The following is a 15,248-nucleotide window of genomic DNA, read 5'->3' on the forward strand; positions in this document are numbered from 1 at the left end:
TTCTTTCTTTTGCGGTACTAGGGATGGAACCCAGTGGCCTTCTCTCTTCGAGCTTCACCCAAAGCCCAGTTATTTATTCTTTATTTTGAAACAGGGTCTGAGTTGCGGAGGGCCTCACTAAGTAGCTGAGGCTGTCCGCGAACCATGATCCTCCTGCCTCAGCCTCCCAAATGCTGGGATTACATGTGTGCACCACCACACCCAGCTCTAGGAGTAATTTTTTTTTTTTTTTGGTGGTACTGGGGTTCCTAGAAGCCCTTCTACCTCTGGGCTACACTCCCAGACCTATTTTTTTGATTTTTGGAAACAGGGTCTCTTAAGCCAGAGCTCCTGGCTTCGAACCTGCGCGATCCTCCTGTCTCCGCCTCCCAAGCGCGGGGATTACAAGCGTGCGCCACCACGCCCGGCTCTAGGAGTACTTTAAAGGCAAGGTTTCATGGAGTCCCTTTTCAGGTTTGTGGAGTCAACATAAGCAGGTCTCCAGGAGGAAGAAGGTAGATGACCCAGAGAGATGCCCAACCTTTATGTGGCATGAATCCCTCTGAGCCCAGCCTTACCTCTTTGCCAAAAGTTGTGACTTGGTCCCCGAGGGAGAAATCAGGTGGATCTGGAGGTCTCCCCGGCGTGGGTGCGAGATGGAGACGCGCGCCACCACGTGCTCCAGGTAGACCACGCGCTGGTCCGAGTGGTCGGCGCAGGCGCTGGTCAGGGCCGTGGTCCGCAGCACCTGTACTACGGGTATACTCCTGCAAAGGCGGGAAGAATGCAGCACTGGGCACCGACTCACAGACAGCCTCACACACAGAGGCCCAAGGACTCGAGCATCAAAGCTGGCCCCCTTCCCCGCGGGGTGGTCTCTGGGTCCCAGGACCCCCAGGGAGCAGCCAAGGCCTCGCTCTCTCTAGGATGCTCCACTCTGACTTCTATCACTGGCTCAGCAGACTTTATGGTCTGGAATTTGTTTACAGAGACACTCAAGAACAGGTTCTTGTGCAGACTTGAGCCAGTGTGTCCAGGAAGCGGCCCTGTTTGGTGGTGGGAGGCAACCTCCAGGTACGGGGCCGGCTCACTTGAACCCGTAGCCTATGATCTCCAAGGCTTTAACACCCCGCTCTGGCATTTCAAAGCCTTGCCTTGAAGACGCAAGTCACCACACTTAAATAGCAACAACAGCAAACACTTTCTGAGCTGACTCGCTCCAGCCTCCAGCCACGGGTGTGACATTAACTAGGATTAACCCATGGACTCCAGAGAGAAATTAAGGACTATACTCAAGGACACATGGCGACCTCTGCCTCGACCTCTGTGACAGGTCGAGCACAGGTGGGCGCTCGTAGACATCACACTCCAGGGACCCGGTTGCCAGCGCTGGCCTGCTCCCAGCCGTACTGCGTAAGGACTGGGCCCCTCTTCTCCTGCCCGGTGAGGGAGACACATGATGATTCTCTTTGCAAACTCAGGGCAGTTTTACCATATGGACCAGAATCTAAAGAAAAGCATCAAACACACAAGAGGCATCCCAGATGCCTGGAACCCTAGCACTTGACAGGTTGACACAGGAGGACTGAGCTTCAAGGATATTTGGTCACGTCTGAGACTCTCAGCTAACAAGACCCAGGCAAAACAAAACAATTAAAAGGCTGGGGGTAGAGCCCAGAGGTGGAAAGCCCCTGGGTTCAATCCCTAGGATCACACACCAAGAGAAAATAAAAAAGAGTCATTTCCAGCAGAATTTTCCCCCACACAAAGCAGGTAATAGGATCTGTGCCCCGAGGCTGCTCCTGCGTCCAGCTGGGCCATCCCACCTCTTCTGGGCCACCGCAGCTCAGTCTCCGCAAAGCCTGCCCCCCCTGATGGTTTGCAAACTTTAGAAAGATGGCATTCTTTGGTAGAGCCCCCCATCGCTGCCCGGCAGCACATTAATAGCTCCCTGCGACAGGGCTGGTGCTTTGTTTATTACGGGGAGCGCTTTTCCCAGTTCACCGGCCTTTCCTCTGGGGAGGCGCGAAGCCTGTGCTCAGAGCCTCTCAGGAATTCCACTGCTCGGCTCTGCGGGGCCTGAGTCATAAAAAACAATCAAAACAGTAAGAAACTGTGATGTAATTCCCTCGGAGACTCTGTAAATATTTGGAAACACGCTTTGCGAGCACCATAAATTGATTTAGAGGCGCTGACTTCTTTCATTGCCCCTCGCCACGTTTTACTGTCCGTGTTTACTGGTCAGGGGCCCCTCTGCTGTGGTAAATGCAGAACGCGGTAGAAAGTTCTGGAGGGCTCCAGGCCCTCCAGATAGCTCCAGGTAAAGTGCTCACCTGTCTGTCCCTGTGCACCAGGGAGCTTCTGGGTGTAAGGGAAGGGGAAACAGATTCTCTTATGTTCCCTTGGGGCCTGTGGCACCCAGTCAAGACCCCGGGACCCAGGAATAGCCCTGCTCTCAAAATTCTAACAGCCCTGCATCTAGCTGGGCCATCTTTCCCATTTCAGCCAAAAAGCAAGATCAAGGTGAAAATCAAAAGTCATAAGTAAAACACCGTCTCCATTGCATCTCCAGTCTCTCTAATTGGCAGGGGAGCAATCTGGACTCTAGAAATAGACCTGGAATTCTAGCGAGGAAATCTATCTCTCTGTCTGTCTGTCCTGGGAACTGAACTTTTAGGGGCATCCTATCTCTGGGCCATACCCCCAGTCCTCTTTAGTTTTTATTTTGAAACAGGGTCTCTCTCGAAGTTGCTAAGGCTGGTCTATCTAGCGCGTTCCACCTCTCTCAATCTCCTGAGCACTGGGATTATAGGCGTGCACTGCCAACCCAATGCTTATCTTTTGATAAGACCCAGGATTTAGACAAACAGGAACAGGGTAGAATTAAAGTCAACCAAACCCCACCTTCACATGCCCCGTGCCAGTTCCTATTTCTGTCCCAGAGCATAAAAAGTCTTCAGAAGAAATGGTTTCAGGGATGGCGTGAAAGTTCCTACCTCTGACTCTGCAGTCATTGACTTCTGCTGAGGGATTCCAGCAGCTGGGTAAGAAAGGCTGGGCACACTTAATCAGTACCTGGGAGGCTGAGAGAGGACTGCACAGGTTCAAGGCCAGCCTCAACGACTTACATGGACATGGATGTTTCCAAATCCAAAATAAAATAAGGCTGGGGATCTAGCTCAGAGGTGGAGTTCAATCCCCACTACAAAAAAAAGAAAAGAAAAGAAAGCCCGGCTTGGTGGCACAAGCATGTAATCTCAGTACTTGGGAGGCTGCGATACGAGGGTTTCAGGTTTGAGATCAGCCTCAGCTACTTAGTGAGGCCTGGGCAACTTAGCAAGACCCTGCTTCAAAATAAAGAATAAAAAAATGGGTTGGGAGTGTAGCTTGGAGGTAGAGTGCCCCTGTGTTCCATCCTGAAAAAAAAAAAAAGGAAAGAAAAGAAAGGCTGGGTTGGGCTGAATCCACAGAGAGCCACTTCAGGGCTATCTTGGGGTGGCTGGCTGGGGTGGCTGCTTGCTCAGTTCCTGCAGGAATTAAAGGCCGCTCTGGCCTTCAAAGCCAAGACCTTACCCTCCCCTGAGGCCTGGACCTCCCGAGGGCCGGCTAAGTGTAATATAATTAGTTTTTATGTGAAATCTCTTAACTGTGAAATCGCTCACTTACAGGCCACCGGGGCTCCTCATTTCTTGGAGTTCTCGGGGAGAGTCGGGAGCCATGACGGCTATAGGCCACAAAGACGGCGAGTTGCTTCCCTCCTTTGGTGCGTTTTATTTCTGCTGCTACTGTTGAAACAACCTAACACCCCCTATCAGGGCCCTTTTGAACCTCCATATGAAAAAAGAAGAGGGGTCTGAAATGTCCCACGACAGTCAAGCTGAAATCGTCCTGTCAGAAACTTCAAGTAGTGAAGCCAAATCCCTCGAGCCATCACTTTTAAGGATTCACTTACCTTGAAGACAGAAAGTAAAACAACAATATCATGGACATTTTTTTTTAAAAAGGGGGTGGTGCATACCTGTAATCCCAGCTACTTGGGAGCCTGGGGCAGGAGGATCAAAAGTTTGAGGCCAACCTGGGTAACTTAGTGAGATCCTGTCTCAAAAAATGAAAAGGGCTGGTTGGGGATGGAGCTCAGTGATAGACTACGTGCCTCGCATGTGCAAGGCCCTGTGTGCAATCCCCGGTATTAAAGATAAAGGAAAAGGAAAGAATTCTTTATCCTGCAGTTATTTCAAAGATAAAATATAAAATGCAAGTCAACTGCAAAGTAATTTTTTATGCTAAACAATGTGCAGGAATTATCTTTGTCTCATGCATGCAGCTCAACTATAATCATGAAAATTGATTTAGAAAGATCTTAAAGTTCCTCCAGATAACTGAAAATGTTCTGCTGTTAAGTTCTGCAATTGTTGTTTGTACGTAAAGCCATCTTCCTAGGATCCTAGAGGAATCCAGCGAGTGTAAGGATCCCAGGAGACCTGCCTGCAGGCCGAGCAATGTTTAAGCCAGAAAGTTTTCAGACTTGGAAATGATCTCTAATGACAGGGAAAGGCTACTTCCCGTTGAGCCACACTTTAGAATTAATGACTCGTATGTTCCAGACGTTCTCCATTTATCCCAAGCTTTCTGGACCTGCTCCCTTCTCCTGAGGAGGTGGAGGGCCACCGACCAGTAGCCGGCATAACCATTTCCTGTATCTCCATGCACGCCGCTTATACGGCGGCTCCTAATTTTCTCCAAAGTATGAAGATGGGAAAGATCTAACTTGCTAACATCACATCTCTGAATCTTGTGGCACCAAAATAACATTTGAAGTCAAGGAGAAATGTTTTCAAGTATCGAGTGGGAAGGAAGCCGAGAGGAAGGTGGACGGTTGGCGAAACCCTCCGTGTCTGGGCTTCCAACTCCTCACTTATCTTCTTGCTTCAGCTACTAGAAGCCAGTGTTTCTCTTGCCCCGAAGACCTTGCTCAGCTTCATGGGGGCCCCGCACCCTGGTGTTTCCTGGGAAAGCTCTTCCTCTGAACTGCTGGGCTGCTTGTGGGCGAGAGCTAGGCTGGGCCCAGCTCTTACAGAACTCATCATTACTGTTAAACAACAAAAGGTCTACCAACTTAATTTCCAAGATTGGATTGGCCTTTATAAGTATTTAATGACTGAGCAGCACCCAGTCTACAAACAAGAAAGGAAGGCCAAGAGCCAAGAGAGCGGGGCATCTTACAGGCAAGAGAGACCATAGGAAGGAGGAACACCCAGCATATAGTGGTTTCTTTCAAGATTCTGTGTGTGTGTCAGTGTGTGTGTGTGGTACTGGGGATGGAATCCAGGGGCCCAGGGGCCTTCTGCCTCCGAGCCACACCCCCAGCCTGATTTTTTTTTTAAATTTTGAAACAGGGTCTCACTCAGTTGCAAAGGGCCTCACTAAGTAGAGAAGGCTGGCCACGAACTATGATCCTCCTGTCTCAGCCTCCCAAGAGTTGGGATTACAAGCGTGCGCCACCACGCCTGGCAAGATTCTTATCCTTATAGGGGTGTCAATAAACTCTTGCTGGCGGACTGAGATGCGGCTCTTCTCTCTCCTCTGCTTCTCATAAAATCAAGTCTCTTCATTTCTCCAAAGGTCAGATCTTTTAAATAAAACAACGGGGATTGCAGCTTGGTGAAGAGAAACCTTAGTATGAGCAACTGCATTTGGGACCTGCTGTTGTTTTCTTTAACAATCTTGACCTCGTCATGGAGCCCATGATGGACAGACTACTGTGTTTTCTGTTTTTTTCACTGTCAAGTTACTTTCCTGAGCTCCCACCCGGAGGGGTGAGGCTGGCGCAGGAGATGGCAGCCTCGGGTGAGCTCAGCCCTGCTGCAGCCCGGCGGCCCCTGGCCAGCTTCTGAACTCCTCTGTGCCTCCGTTTCTTCATCTATAAAATGGGGATAAAATGGCACCTGAACCATGCACATGTTTGTTTGGGATTTGGAAGGAGTTAATAGATGGAAAGTGCTTGGTACCACGCCGGGTGCAGAGGAAGTGCCTTTATTAACCTTATCTGCTGTCTTTCATCCAAGGCCCCTCGTCCTTATGTGTAGAGCTGCCTGAAAACCAGTATCATATGCAGTGTGGTTTAAAGCCATTCTAGAAGTAATGATATATCAGAAAAGAAAGTCCGATGTGGTCAATCCAGAGCTAATTCCTGAGTATCTATAAATAGATTATGGGCTGTACAGATAATCCTTAATATTAATATTCAAAGCAGCACAGTGGCTTTTGGAATGAAAATAGCGCGCGTGTGTGTGTGTGTGTGTGTGTGTGTGAGAGAGAGAGAGAGAGAGAGAGAGAGAGAGAGAGAGAGAGTGAGAGAGAGAAAGTGAGAGAGAGAAAGTGAGAGAGAGAAAGTGAGAGAGAGAAAATTTTTTAAATAAAAGACAGGCCAAACTAACCTATAAACTCCATCTGAATGGGAACCTTTTTTTGTGTGTGTGGTACTGAAAATTGAACACAGGAATTTTACCTCTAAGCTACATCCCCAGACCAATTTTATTCCTTATTTGGAAACAGGGTCTCACTAGGTTGCTTGAACCTGTGATCCTCCAGTCTTAGTACTAAGATTATAAGCATGTGTCACAGGCCCCACTTAAATTGGAACCTTCTAAACCAGCAAAAGCTTAAGATAAGTAGAAGAGTTCTTATTGCTTTGTGTGTGTTTGTTTGTTTATATATTTATGCAGTACTGGAAATTGAACCCAACAGCATTCTACCTCCAAGCTATACCCCTATCCCTATTTGTGTGTGTGTGTGTGTGTGTGTGTGTGTGTGTGTGTGTGTAGGTCTGGGATGGAACCTAGGGGCATCTGACCTTCAAGCTACACTCCCTGCCCTATTTTTTTATTCTTTATTTTGAAACAGGGTCTCACTAAGTTGCAGAGAGCCTCACTAAGTAGCTGAGGCTGTCGGCGAACCGTGATCCTCTGGTCTCAACCTCCCAAATGCTGCGATTAAAAGCGTGTGCCACCACGCCCGGTTCTATTTTTGTATTCTTTATTTTGAAACAGGGTCTCATTAAGGTGCAGAAGGCCTCACTAAGTAGCTGAGGCTGGTCGCAAAACTGTGATCTTTCTTTCTCAGCCACCCAACTACTGGGATTACAAGCATGTACCACCATACCCGGCTTTGTGTTGGTTTAAAAGACTCTTATAGTTGTGTTTCTAGCACTGAGTCGGGGGCCAGGGCATCATTAACTGCTTCACAGAAGCCTGGATTTATATTTATTTATTTATTTATTTTGCAGTGCTGTGGATGGAACCCAGGGGCATTCTACCTCTGAGCTCCACCTCCAGTCCTATTTTTTATTCTTTCTTTCTTTATTTTTTATTTTTATTTTTTGGTGATACTGGGGCTCCTGGAAGCCCTTCTACCTCCGGGCTACACTCCCAGACCTACTTTTACATTTTTATTTGAAAACAGGGTCTCCTAAGCCAGCGCGCGCGGCTGGCTTCGAACCTGCGCGATCCTCCTGTCTCTGCCTCCCAAGCGCGGGGATGACAAGTGTGCGCCGCCACGCCCGGCTTATTCTTTACTTTGAAACAGGGTCTCACTGAGTTGCAAAGGGCCTCACTAAGTAGCTGAGGCTGGCCGCGAACCTGTGATCCTCCTGTCTCAGCCTCCCGAATGCTGGGATTACAAGCGTGCACCGCCATACCCAGCTGGTTTTTTAAAGAAGCAAGAAAAGTACTGGCTAGAAAATTCCAAAGGGTCAAATAAGGTATTTAATAGTGGGGCCTTTCTTTTCCTCAAAGGAATTATTCTAAGCTTGATTTTCTTTTCCCTTGAAGAAAAGCCATAAAAGTAAGAATATCATTCTCTGTTAAATTGTACATATTCAAAACTATTTTTTGCATGGGCCAATGTCCCTGGTCAAGATCCTACTGGGCATCCTTTCATTGTGGAAGTGTCCTAAATAGATGAAAACGATTGGTGCTCAAGAACAGTAAGAACGTCTTTGATTAGGCACAGACGCAGGGACCACTTACATTTTCATCCAGTGCTAACGCAGAGGACTTTGTTTTCTTTTGCGCTGGGGATGGAGCCCAGGGCCTCTCGTGCTTAGCCAAGGGCTCTTTCACTGAGCCATGCCCCGGCCCTCGGAGCCCTCTGGACAAGTCATTCTCTTTGGTGAGAAGAACCCACCCATCCTCTAGTTAATGTGATTTTCCCTCACCTCTGAATTTGACTTGGCAGTCACTGAGCACTGCTTGTGATGACCCTTTGCAGGGGGCTTCCAGGCCATGGCCTTGGTTCTCGGGGCTCAGTCTGTTCTGGAGTTGGGGGTGACAGGTTGGAAGAACTGCTCAGAAGCAGGGTGTGGGCACTGGCCCTCAGTCTGCCCCACGCCCACGCCTACCTGTGCCCCTCTCCTGGTGGCCTCTCTGACCTCCACGCTTTGAGGGACTTCTTACTACTGATCAGGCAGATCCGAACAGAGGCCCGCTAAAGCCCAAAGCTGGAAATGCCAGCGCGTCGCTCCGGGTCCCTTTTGGCTGGGCCTGTCTCACACCTTTCCTCAAACTGCAGAGAAGCAGTGACAGCTTGATCCTGGGGTGGAGGCAGCATCCAGGGCGTCCCCAGACCCCGGGCTCTGTGCACCTGCTGGGGCAGCATCAGAGAGGGTGGAGTGACCAAGGGCCACTACGGATGACCGAAAGTCAACACTGAGCGCTCACTCCAAGCAGGGTGGACACGATGCCACTTGCAGAACACGGTCTGCGTGTCACCTGAGGACCTGTCTTCCAGAGAGGGACGTCCCCTCGCTCAGGACTGGTGACAGAGAGAGGGGTCCCCCTTCATTCCTGACCCTGCATGTGCGCAGAGGGGTGGATGCTGCAACACTCCTTCCCCTTCCTCCAACTCAGGACCAGGTGCGACATTACTGTAGACATGGCAGGTGTGGCCACAGTGCCTTCTAGAACCCTGGTCTTACTGTCCAGAGAGGGGAGCAAATCCTCTGACCTTTGGCCACACCAGGGTGGTGTTTTCTTTCCACTCAAGGAGAGGGGTGGACAGAGTCTCTTTTTCTGTCATCTTTAGTTCCCCACCACAGGAGGCAGCTGAGGCCAGGTTCGGGACATTTGGGAAGTCCTGGAATTCTTCCATGAGAGGAAGATACCAGAATCAGGCGAAGAGAGTGGAGAGGTAGAGAAGGACACACGGATTGGGGAGGAGGCCGAGAAGGGAGCCGGGGTGTGGGGCACGCCTTTTCATTTTTAAGCTGGGTTGGACAAAGCCAGACATGAACCCCAATAAGGGGAACTGAACAGAGATGGCGGGCGACACGGCTGGTTCCCACGCGGGTCCGCAGGGGGCAGGAGCTCCCCTCCAGGACCCAGCCATCAGGAGCCAGGAGGCGCCCGGCCCACAGTGCACTGTGGCTTCTCCGGGAAGCCATCACGTCCTTGGGACAATGGGTGGCGGAGGCCGGCAAGCATTCTGAGAGTAGGTTGGCTGAGCCTTCCAGAGGAGTCTGGAGATTTCCCTTAAGGCACAGAATTCTGATTCTTGCCTCTCATGGAATTGTAGAGCCCTTATTCTCCTCAAAGGACAGAAACAATGTCACACTGTATGTGATGGCGGGTCCCCTCAGCGTGTGCTGTCTAGACTCTGTGGGCTTTCACTTAAAAAGCAAAATAAAATAAAAATAAAAACAACTCGTTCGCCACCTAGGCACCACTCTCCCATCTTAAAATGAGTGCTGGCAGGAGAAGAAAGCTTCATTCAGGAGCCGCCCTGCCTGGGAGAGCGGGGAGCGGGCCGAAGGCTGAGGGCAGCCGGGCAGGTCAGGAGCCAGGCCCGGCCCGCACCTCCTCCCCTGGCGTCTGACTACGAAGACAGACGAAGCCTACGAAGGCAAGAGGCGGCTTATCGCAGACGCCCCTGCTTTCCTATGAATCTGGAAGAATAAGGCCCCCTGGAGAAAACGAGGCTTTGAGAAGCCAGCACTGAGACTCGCCCCCTGTCGGGCGATCCGTCAGGCCTTGGGGGGCCGGCCCAGCAGTCAGTGTGCGACGGGCACAGCAGGGAAACGGAGCTTTTCAGATCTGTTGGTAGCTATTCATCCAGCAACGATTTCCTGAATGTCTACCATTTTTAAACGTGTTTCTTCACATTTTGTGGCAAAAAGGCCTAATGTAAGTGGTGGGCGTATTGCAAAGGAGGCGATCTCAAAGACACTGGTCTACATTTGTTGAGAAAGCAATTTATCACTCCTTTCCTTCCTTCCTTTTTGGCAGTGCTGGGGATTTTTTTTTTTTTTTTTTTTTTTTTGGTGGTACTGGAGTTCCTGGAAGCCCTTCTACCTCCGGGCTACACTCCCAGACCTATTTTTACATTTTTATTTGGAAACAGGGTCTCCTAAGCCAGCGCGCGTGGCTGGCTTCGAACCTGCGTGATCCTCCTATCTCTGCCTCCCAAGTGCTGGGATTACAAGCATGCGCCACCGTGCCCGGCTTTAAATTTTTTTTTTTTGTTTGTTTGTTTGTTTTTAGTGCTGGGGATTGAACCCAGGGCCTTCTGCAAACCAGGCAAGCACTCTACCACTAAGCCACACACCCAGGTCAGTGCTGGGGATTAAACCCAGGGCCTTACACGTGTTAGACAAGTACTCTACCGCCGAGCCACACCCTCAGCCCTGCCCCGCATCCGCTAATCACGTCAGCCCTTTCTCAAAGACACACTTTCCGATGGTAACACGCAGTCACCGCTAGACACACACTCCAGACTGCTCACCGTTCTAGATAGCGCAGTCCCAACAGCAGAATTCAGAAGGACAATCTGACTTCCACTCAGTGGAGTAGGATTCTCACCATCTGACTCGCTTCACAGCCGAGTTTTCTATTTTTGTAAATAAAAATCTCAACAAATACCCTGTAACTGATTTTGAAAAACTTCCTCTGAAGAGTAAAGAAAGCACAGAGAGAGATGAAGTCAGGGTTCTGCAGCTGACTGCTGGAGGCTTTCGAAAAAATCCCAGTGCTTAAGCTTAAGGTTTCTGAGGCCTGGTACACGCCAGGGAGAGCCCTCGGGCTCTGGATCATAACACACGCAAGAGGGAAGAGGGAAGGCACGTCCACTCTGGCCTGGTCCTGACAGACTCCCCCTGTGGAGTCTGGGGCTACGTCTACGACCTCTAGGGGGTGTGGACGGAGAGGACACTCATGGCTGCTCCCATCATGCCTCAGCGGACAGGGAGACCCCTGGGCCGGCCGCTGTGCTCAACCTATGGGGAAGAATGTCCGCTACCTGGCTGAAGGATTCAGGCCAAGTAACTGGCCCGCTGTCGCAGCCCAACCTCCATGAAGAGGAAAAGCCTTCAAAATAGTCACGGACCCAGGAGCAATTTTTTTCCCTTTGCCGCACAACCCGCGAGAGGGAACGCGGGTGTGTCTAGCCACGCACCTCCATGTGCACACACACGTGTGTTCCTGCCGAGGCACACAAGAACACTTTGTCGGTGTGCCAACCCTCCCCTGCCCGCCCTGTGGGTCTCCTGCGTCTGAGGAGCCTCTAGGCGGGCGGCCTTACCTGGGCCTCTTGTCCGAGGCGGCCACGCACATGTGCTGGGAGGGCACGGCCGTCCACTTCTTGGCCTTCAAGACGAGAGCTTCTGCATCCACCAAGCCGAATCCATAGAGATGGCTAACTGGAAAGACAGAGCCTTCAGGGCCGGCTCCCAGGGAGCACAGGGCAGCTGAGTCACTTGGGCTCCCGCAGGCCCAGGTGAGGACAGGCCCCTCTGCGAACCGCTCGGGGGCCCAGCTACACGGCTCCCTGAACAGCACCTCCTCCACGGGGGAGTGGGCAGGACACATGTCTCACAGGAGGGCCGAGAGGGCCTGGGACTTTCTTCTGGGTGGGGGGCTGGAGGGAGACTGATTGATTGATTTTTGTGGTACTAGAGATTGAATCCAGGGGCATTTTACCTCTAAACTTCAGCCCCAGCCCTTTCACTTTAAATTTCAAAACAGGGTCTCACTAAGCTGCTGTGACTGGCCTCGGAATGAGCCTCCCAAGTCCTGAGATGACAGGGTGGCATCACCACATCCAGCTCAAAGACAGATTTTGTTTGTTTGTTTGTTTGTTTTTTGTGTATGGTACTGGGGTGGAACTCAGGGGCTTTCTATCTCCAGGCTACACTCCCAGACCTATTTTCTATTTTATTTGGAAACAGGGTCTCACTAAGTTACCGAGAGCCTCACTAAGTAGATGAGGCTGGCTTTGAACCTGTGCAATCCTCCTGTCTCAGCCTCCCAAGGCCTGGGATTACAAGCGTGAGCCACCATGCCCGGCTCGTGAGACCGTTTTAAAATAAAGAATAAGCCGGGCATGGTGGCGCACGCTTGTAATCCCTGTGCTTGGGAGGCTGAGACAGGAGGATCGCATAGGTATGAAGCCAGCCTCGCTGGCTTAAGAGATCCTGTTTCCAAATAAAATATAAAATAGAGAGTGTACTGCCCGGAGGTAGAAGGCCCCTGGGTTCCATTCCCAGTACCACCACCAAAAAAATAAAATAAAATAAAATAAAAAATAATAATAATAAAATAAAGAATAAAAAATAGGGCTGGGGTTGTAGCTTGGAGGTAGAATGCCCCAGAGTTCTATTCCCAGTACTGCAAAGATAAATAAATAATTCAATAAATATAAAATAAATATAAAATTTTTTAAAAATAAGAAAATAAAAGGACTGGTTGGCATCTGTGCTTCCTGATCTTAGACCAGACAAGAGCTGAGACCTCGGACGGGGGCGCAGATTGGCAGCAGAGTGCCTGCCTGGCATCCTCAGGGTGCTAGGTCCCGTCCTCAGCACTGAAACCAACAAGGAAAACGAATAGGAGAGCTTTTTGCAAGACTCTGATGTGCAATGAACACGACAAGAGCAAGGCCAAGGGCTGCTTGGCTTTGTTGTTTGTTTGTTTTGTTTCCAATTTCTGGCCGAGCTTCTTGGTTGTTCCGGGCCAGCGGCATGGCGGAGCGCACCAAGGAGAGTGCTGGTGGGCTGGATGATCGGTGTTGAATTTGGCCAAGGGAGGCGAGTTTCAAAGTTAAGAGGCGAGGTCAGAAACTAGATCCAATCTATTTTCCTATTTAATTAGGGCCAAGCTTGAAATGTAGGTCAGCTCTTGCTACAGCACCCCACATTCCCGGAAAAGAAACGTGAAGGAGGCTTCATCAGCGGCCTCCTCATGGAAGATCCGGGCCTCGCCCTGCTGGAACAATGAGGCCCGCATGCCACAGAGAGTAGAGCTGGGTTTGGGGTCAAAATAGTTGGACCTGAACTGCAGAAAAGGGTGGGCAAAAAGTCCTCCCTGAACAACACGGCCGACCTGGAGAGGCAAAGTGTCCCGGTGACCCAGGCGTATACTTACCTGCTCCAGAGGCCCCAAATATTTGGGGGGTAATCAACCCCTGGCCATGGGTTGATTTCCTGGGACCTGGGTCTGTACCACACTGGGCTAGGGGTGGAGACGCACTGTTTTATGAGTTAGTTTTATAACGCATGGGCAGGCCACCCAAAGTTTTATAGGCTGGAAAGTAACCTGCAATAACTATGCAATGTCCTCCATCACCACACAGATGAGGAAACTGGAGGTGAGTTTCCAAATGACAGAGCTACCCGGGCGCAGAACACACGCAGGCCGCCTCGATGCTACGCAAGAGGTGTCGCTCATTTGAATCACTACAGATTGTCGGGCGTGGTGGCGCACGCTTGTAATCCCGCGCTTGGGAGGCGGAGACAGGAGGATCACGCAGGTTCGAAGCCAGCCGTGCTGGCTTAAGAGAACCTGCTTCCAAATAAAAATATAAAAATAGGTCTGGGAGTGTAGCCTGGAGGTAGAAGGGTTTCCAGGAACCCCAGTACCGCAAAAAAAAAAAAAAAAAAAAAAAAAAAAAAAAAAAGAAAGAAAGAAAAAGAAAACAGCAAAAAAGGGCCATGGGTGTAGCTTAGTGGTTGGATGCTGCCCCTGGCTTCAATCTTCAATCTGCAATACCACAAAAAAAAAAAAAAAAGGAGCAAACTTTTCAGTAAATACAGGTATAGGTAGTCTTGGAACTTAGGGGTCCTGGACTCTGAGGACCTTGGGGCTCCCCTTTAGGTAATAGTTTTCAGGATACCTTTTCTAAATTGTTGCATAGATGGCCTCAATTCTTGCAACCATGTCAATAGTAACAATGTTATGTGGGGATGCCTCTTAAGGAATTCCTATCACCCCTCACCCTCACTGCGCTCTTAATTCCGAAGGGACACCTCGGCGCCCTTGGCCTGGTGGCGTGCCCGCCCCACCCGCCCACCAGGAAGCCGCACCTTTATGCCCAGCGCCGTTCACTTTCCAGTCCCCTGCTTTCAGGTGGGCTGGCCGCGAGGTTTTCACCAGCAGGTGCTGGACGTCTCTCCAGGTTAACTGGCTGCTGCAAAGACATGAAAACACACTGCTGAAGTCCATGTGGGTCGATGCCGCCGCGGGCCATGCGGGCCCCGGTCTGAACTGGAGCGAAACCCTCAGCTCACAGCTGCACATCTGGGCAAGGTTAGCCTTTTTTTTTTTTTTTTTTGGGTGGTACTGGGGGTGGAACCCAGGGGCTTTCTACCTCCAGGCTATACTCCCAGACCTATTTTATACTTTACTTGGAAACAGAGTCTCACTAAGTTGCAGAGAGCCTCACTAAGTAGCTGAGGCTGGCTTCGAACCCGTGCAATCCTCCTCTCTCAGCCTCCCAAGCGCTGGGAGGTTAGCCTCTTTTTAAAGAATGGCCAGGCGTGGTGGCGAACACCATAATCTCAGTACTTGGGAGGCCGAGACAGGAGGATCGCAGGTTTGAAGTCAGTCTGAAGAACTTAGTGGGACCCTGTTAAAAAGAAAACATACAAAGGGCTGGGGATGTAGCTTGCAGGTAAACAGGAAAAACCCAGTCTTGTGGCCATGGGTTTTGTTGGGCTCATATGGACCATGACGGAAGTGGAGAGGAAAAAAATTTAATGTCACAATAAATGTTTATTAAGTATCTGAGGCAGTTTGGCATTATAATATAACAAGCGTATGTTCAAGCTGCTATTGGGTCAGACTCCTTGTAGCCTCACCAGCTACAGATTGCAGTAATTCTGAATTTCTAATACGTTCATTTTGGTGAAAAGTAGAAACGTCATTCAAAGAACATATGTCCATAATATAAATACACCGACCATGTTCTCTGATTTTAAGCTACATTTTCCATCATTTTTAAAC

General features: G+C 50.1%; 1 protein-coding gene across 1 annotated transcript in view; it reads right to left on the reverse strand.

Annotated features, from left to right (window-relative positions):
* The window catches only part of PCSK6 (proprotein convertase subtilisin/kexin type 6), a gene marked incomplete at both ends in the record, with an annotated part of 187,514 nt that overhangs the window by 59,417 nt on the left and 112,849 nt on the right, over window positions 1–15,248 (reverse strand). Inside the window, 3 exons of the mRNA XM_080691856.1 lie at window positions 558–746; window positions 11,551–11,668; window positions 14,330–14,433. Of these exons, the coding sequence (XP_080547982.1) occupies window positions 558–746; window positions 11,551–11,668; window positions 14,330–14,433 (411 nt within the window). The remainder of the gene's footprint in view (window positions 1–557; window positions 747–11,550; window positions 11,669–14,329; window positions 14,434–15,248) is intronic.

The sequence above is a fragment of the Muscardinus avellanarius genome (genome assembly GCF_963383645.1).
Source record: "Muscardinus avellanarius genome assembly, chromosome: 3".
NCBI lineage: Eukaryota > Metazoa > Chordata > Mammalia > Rodentia > Gliridae > Muscardinus > Muscardinus avellanarius.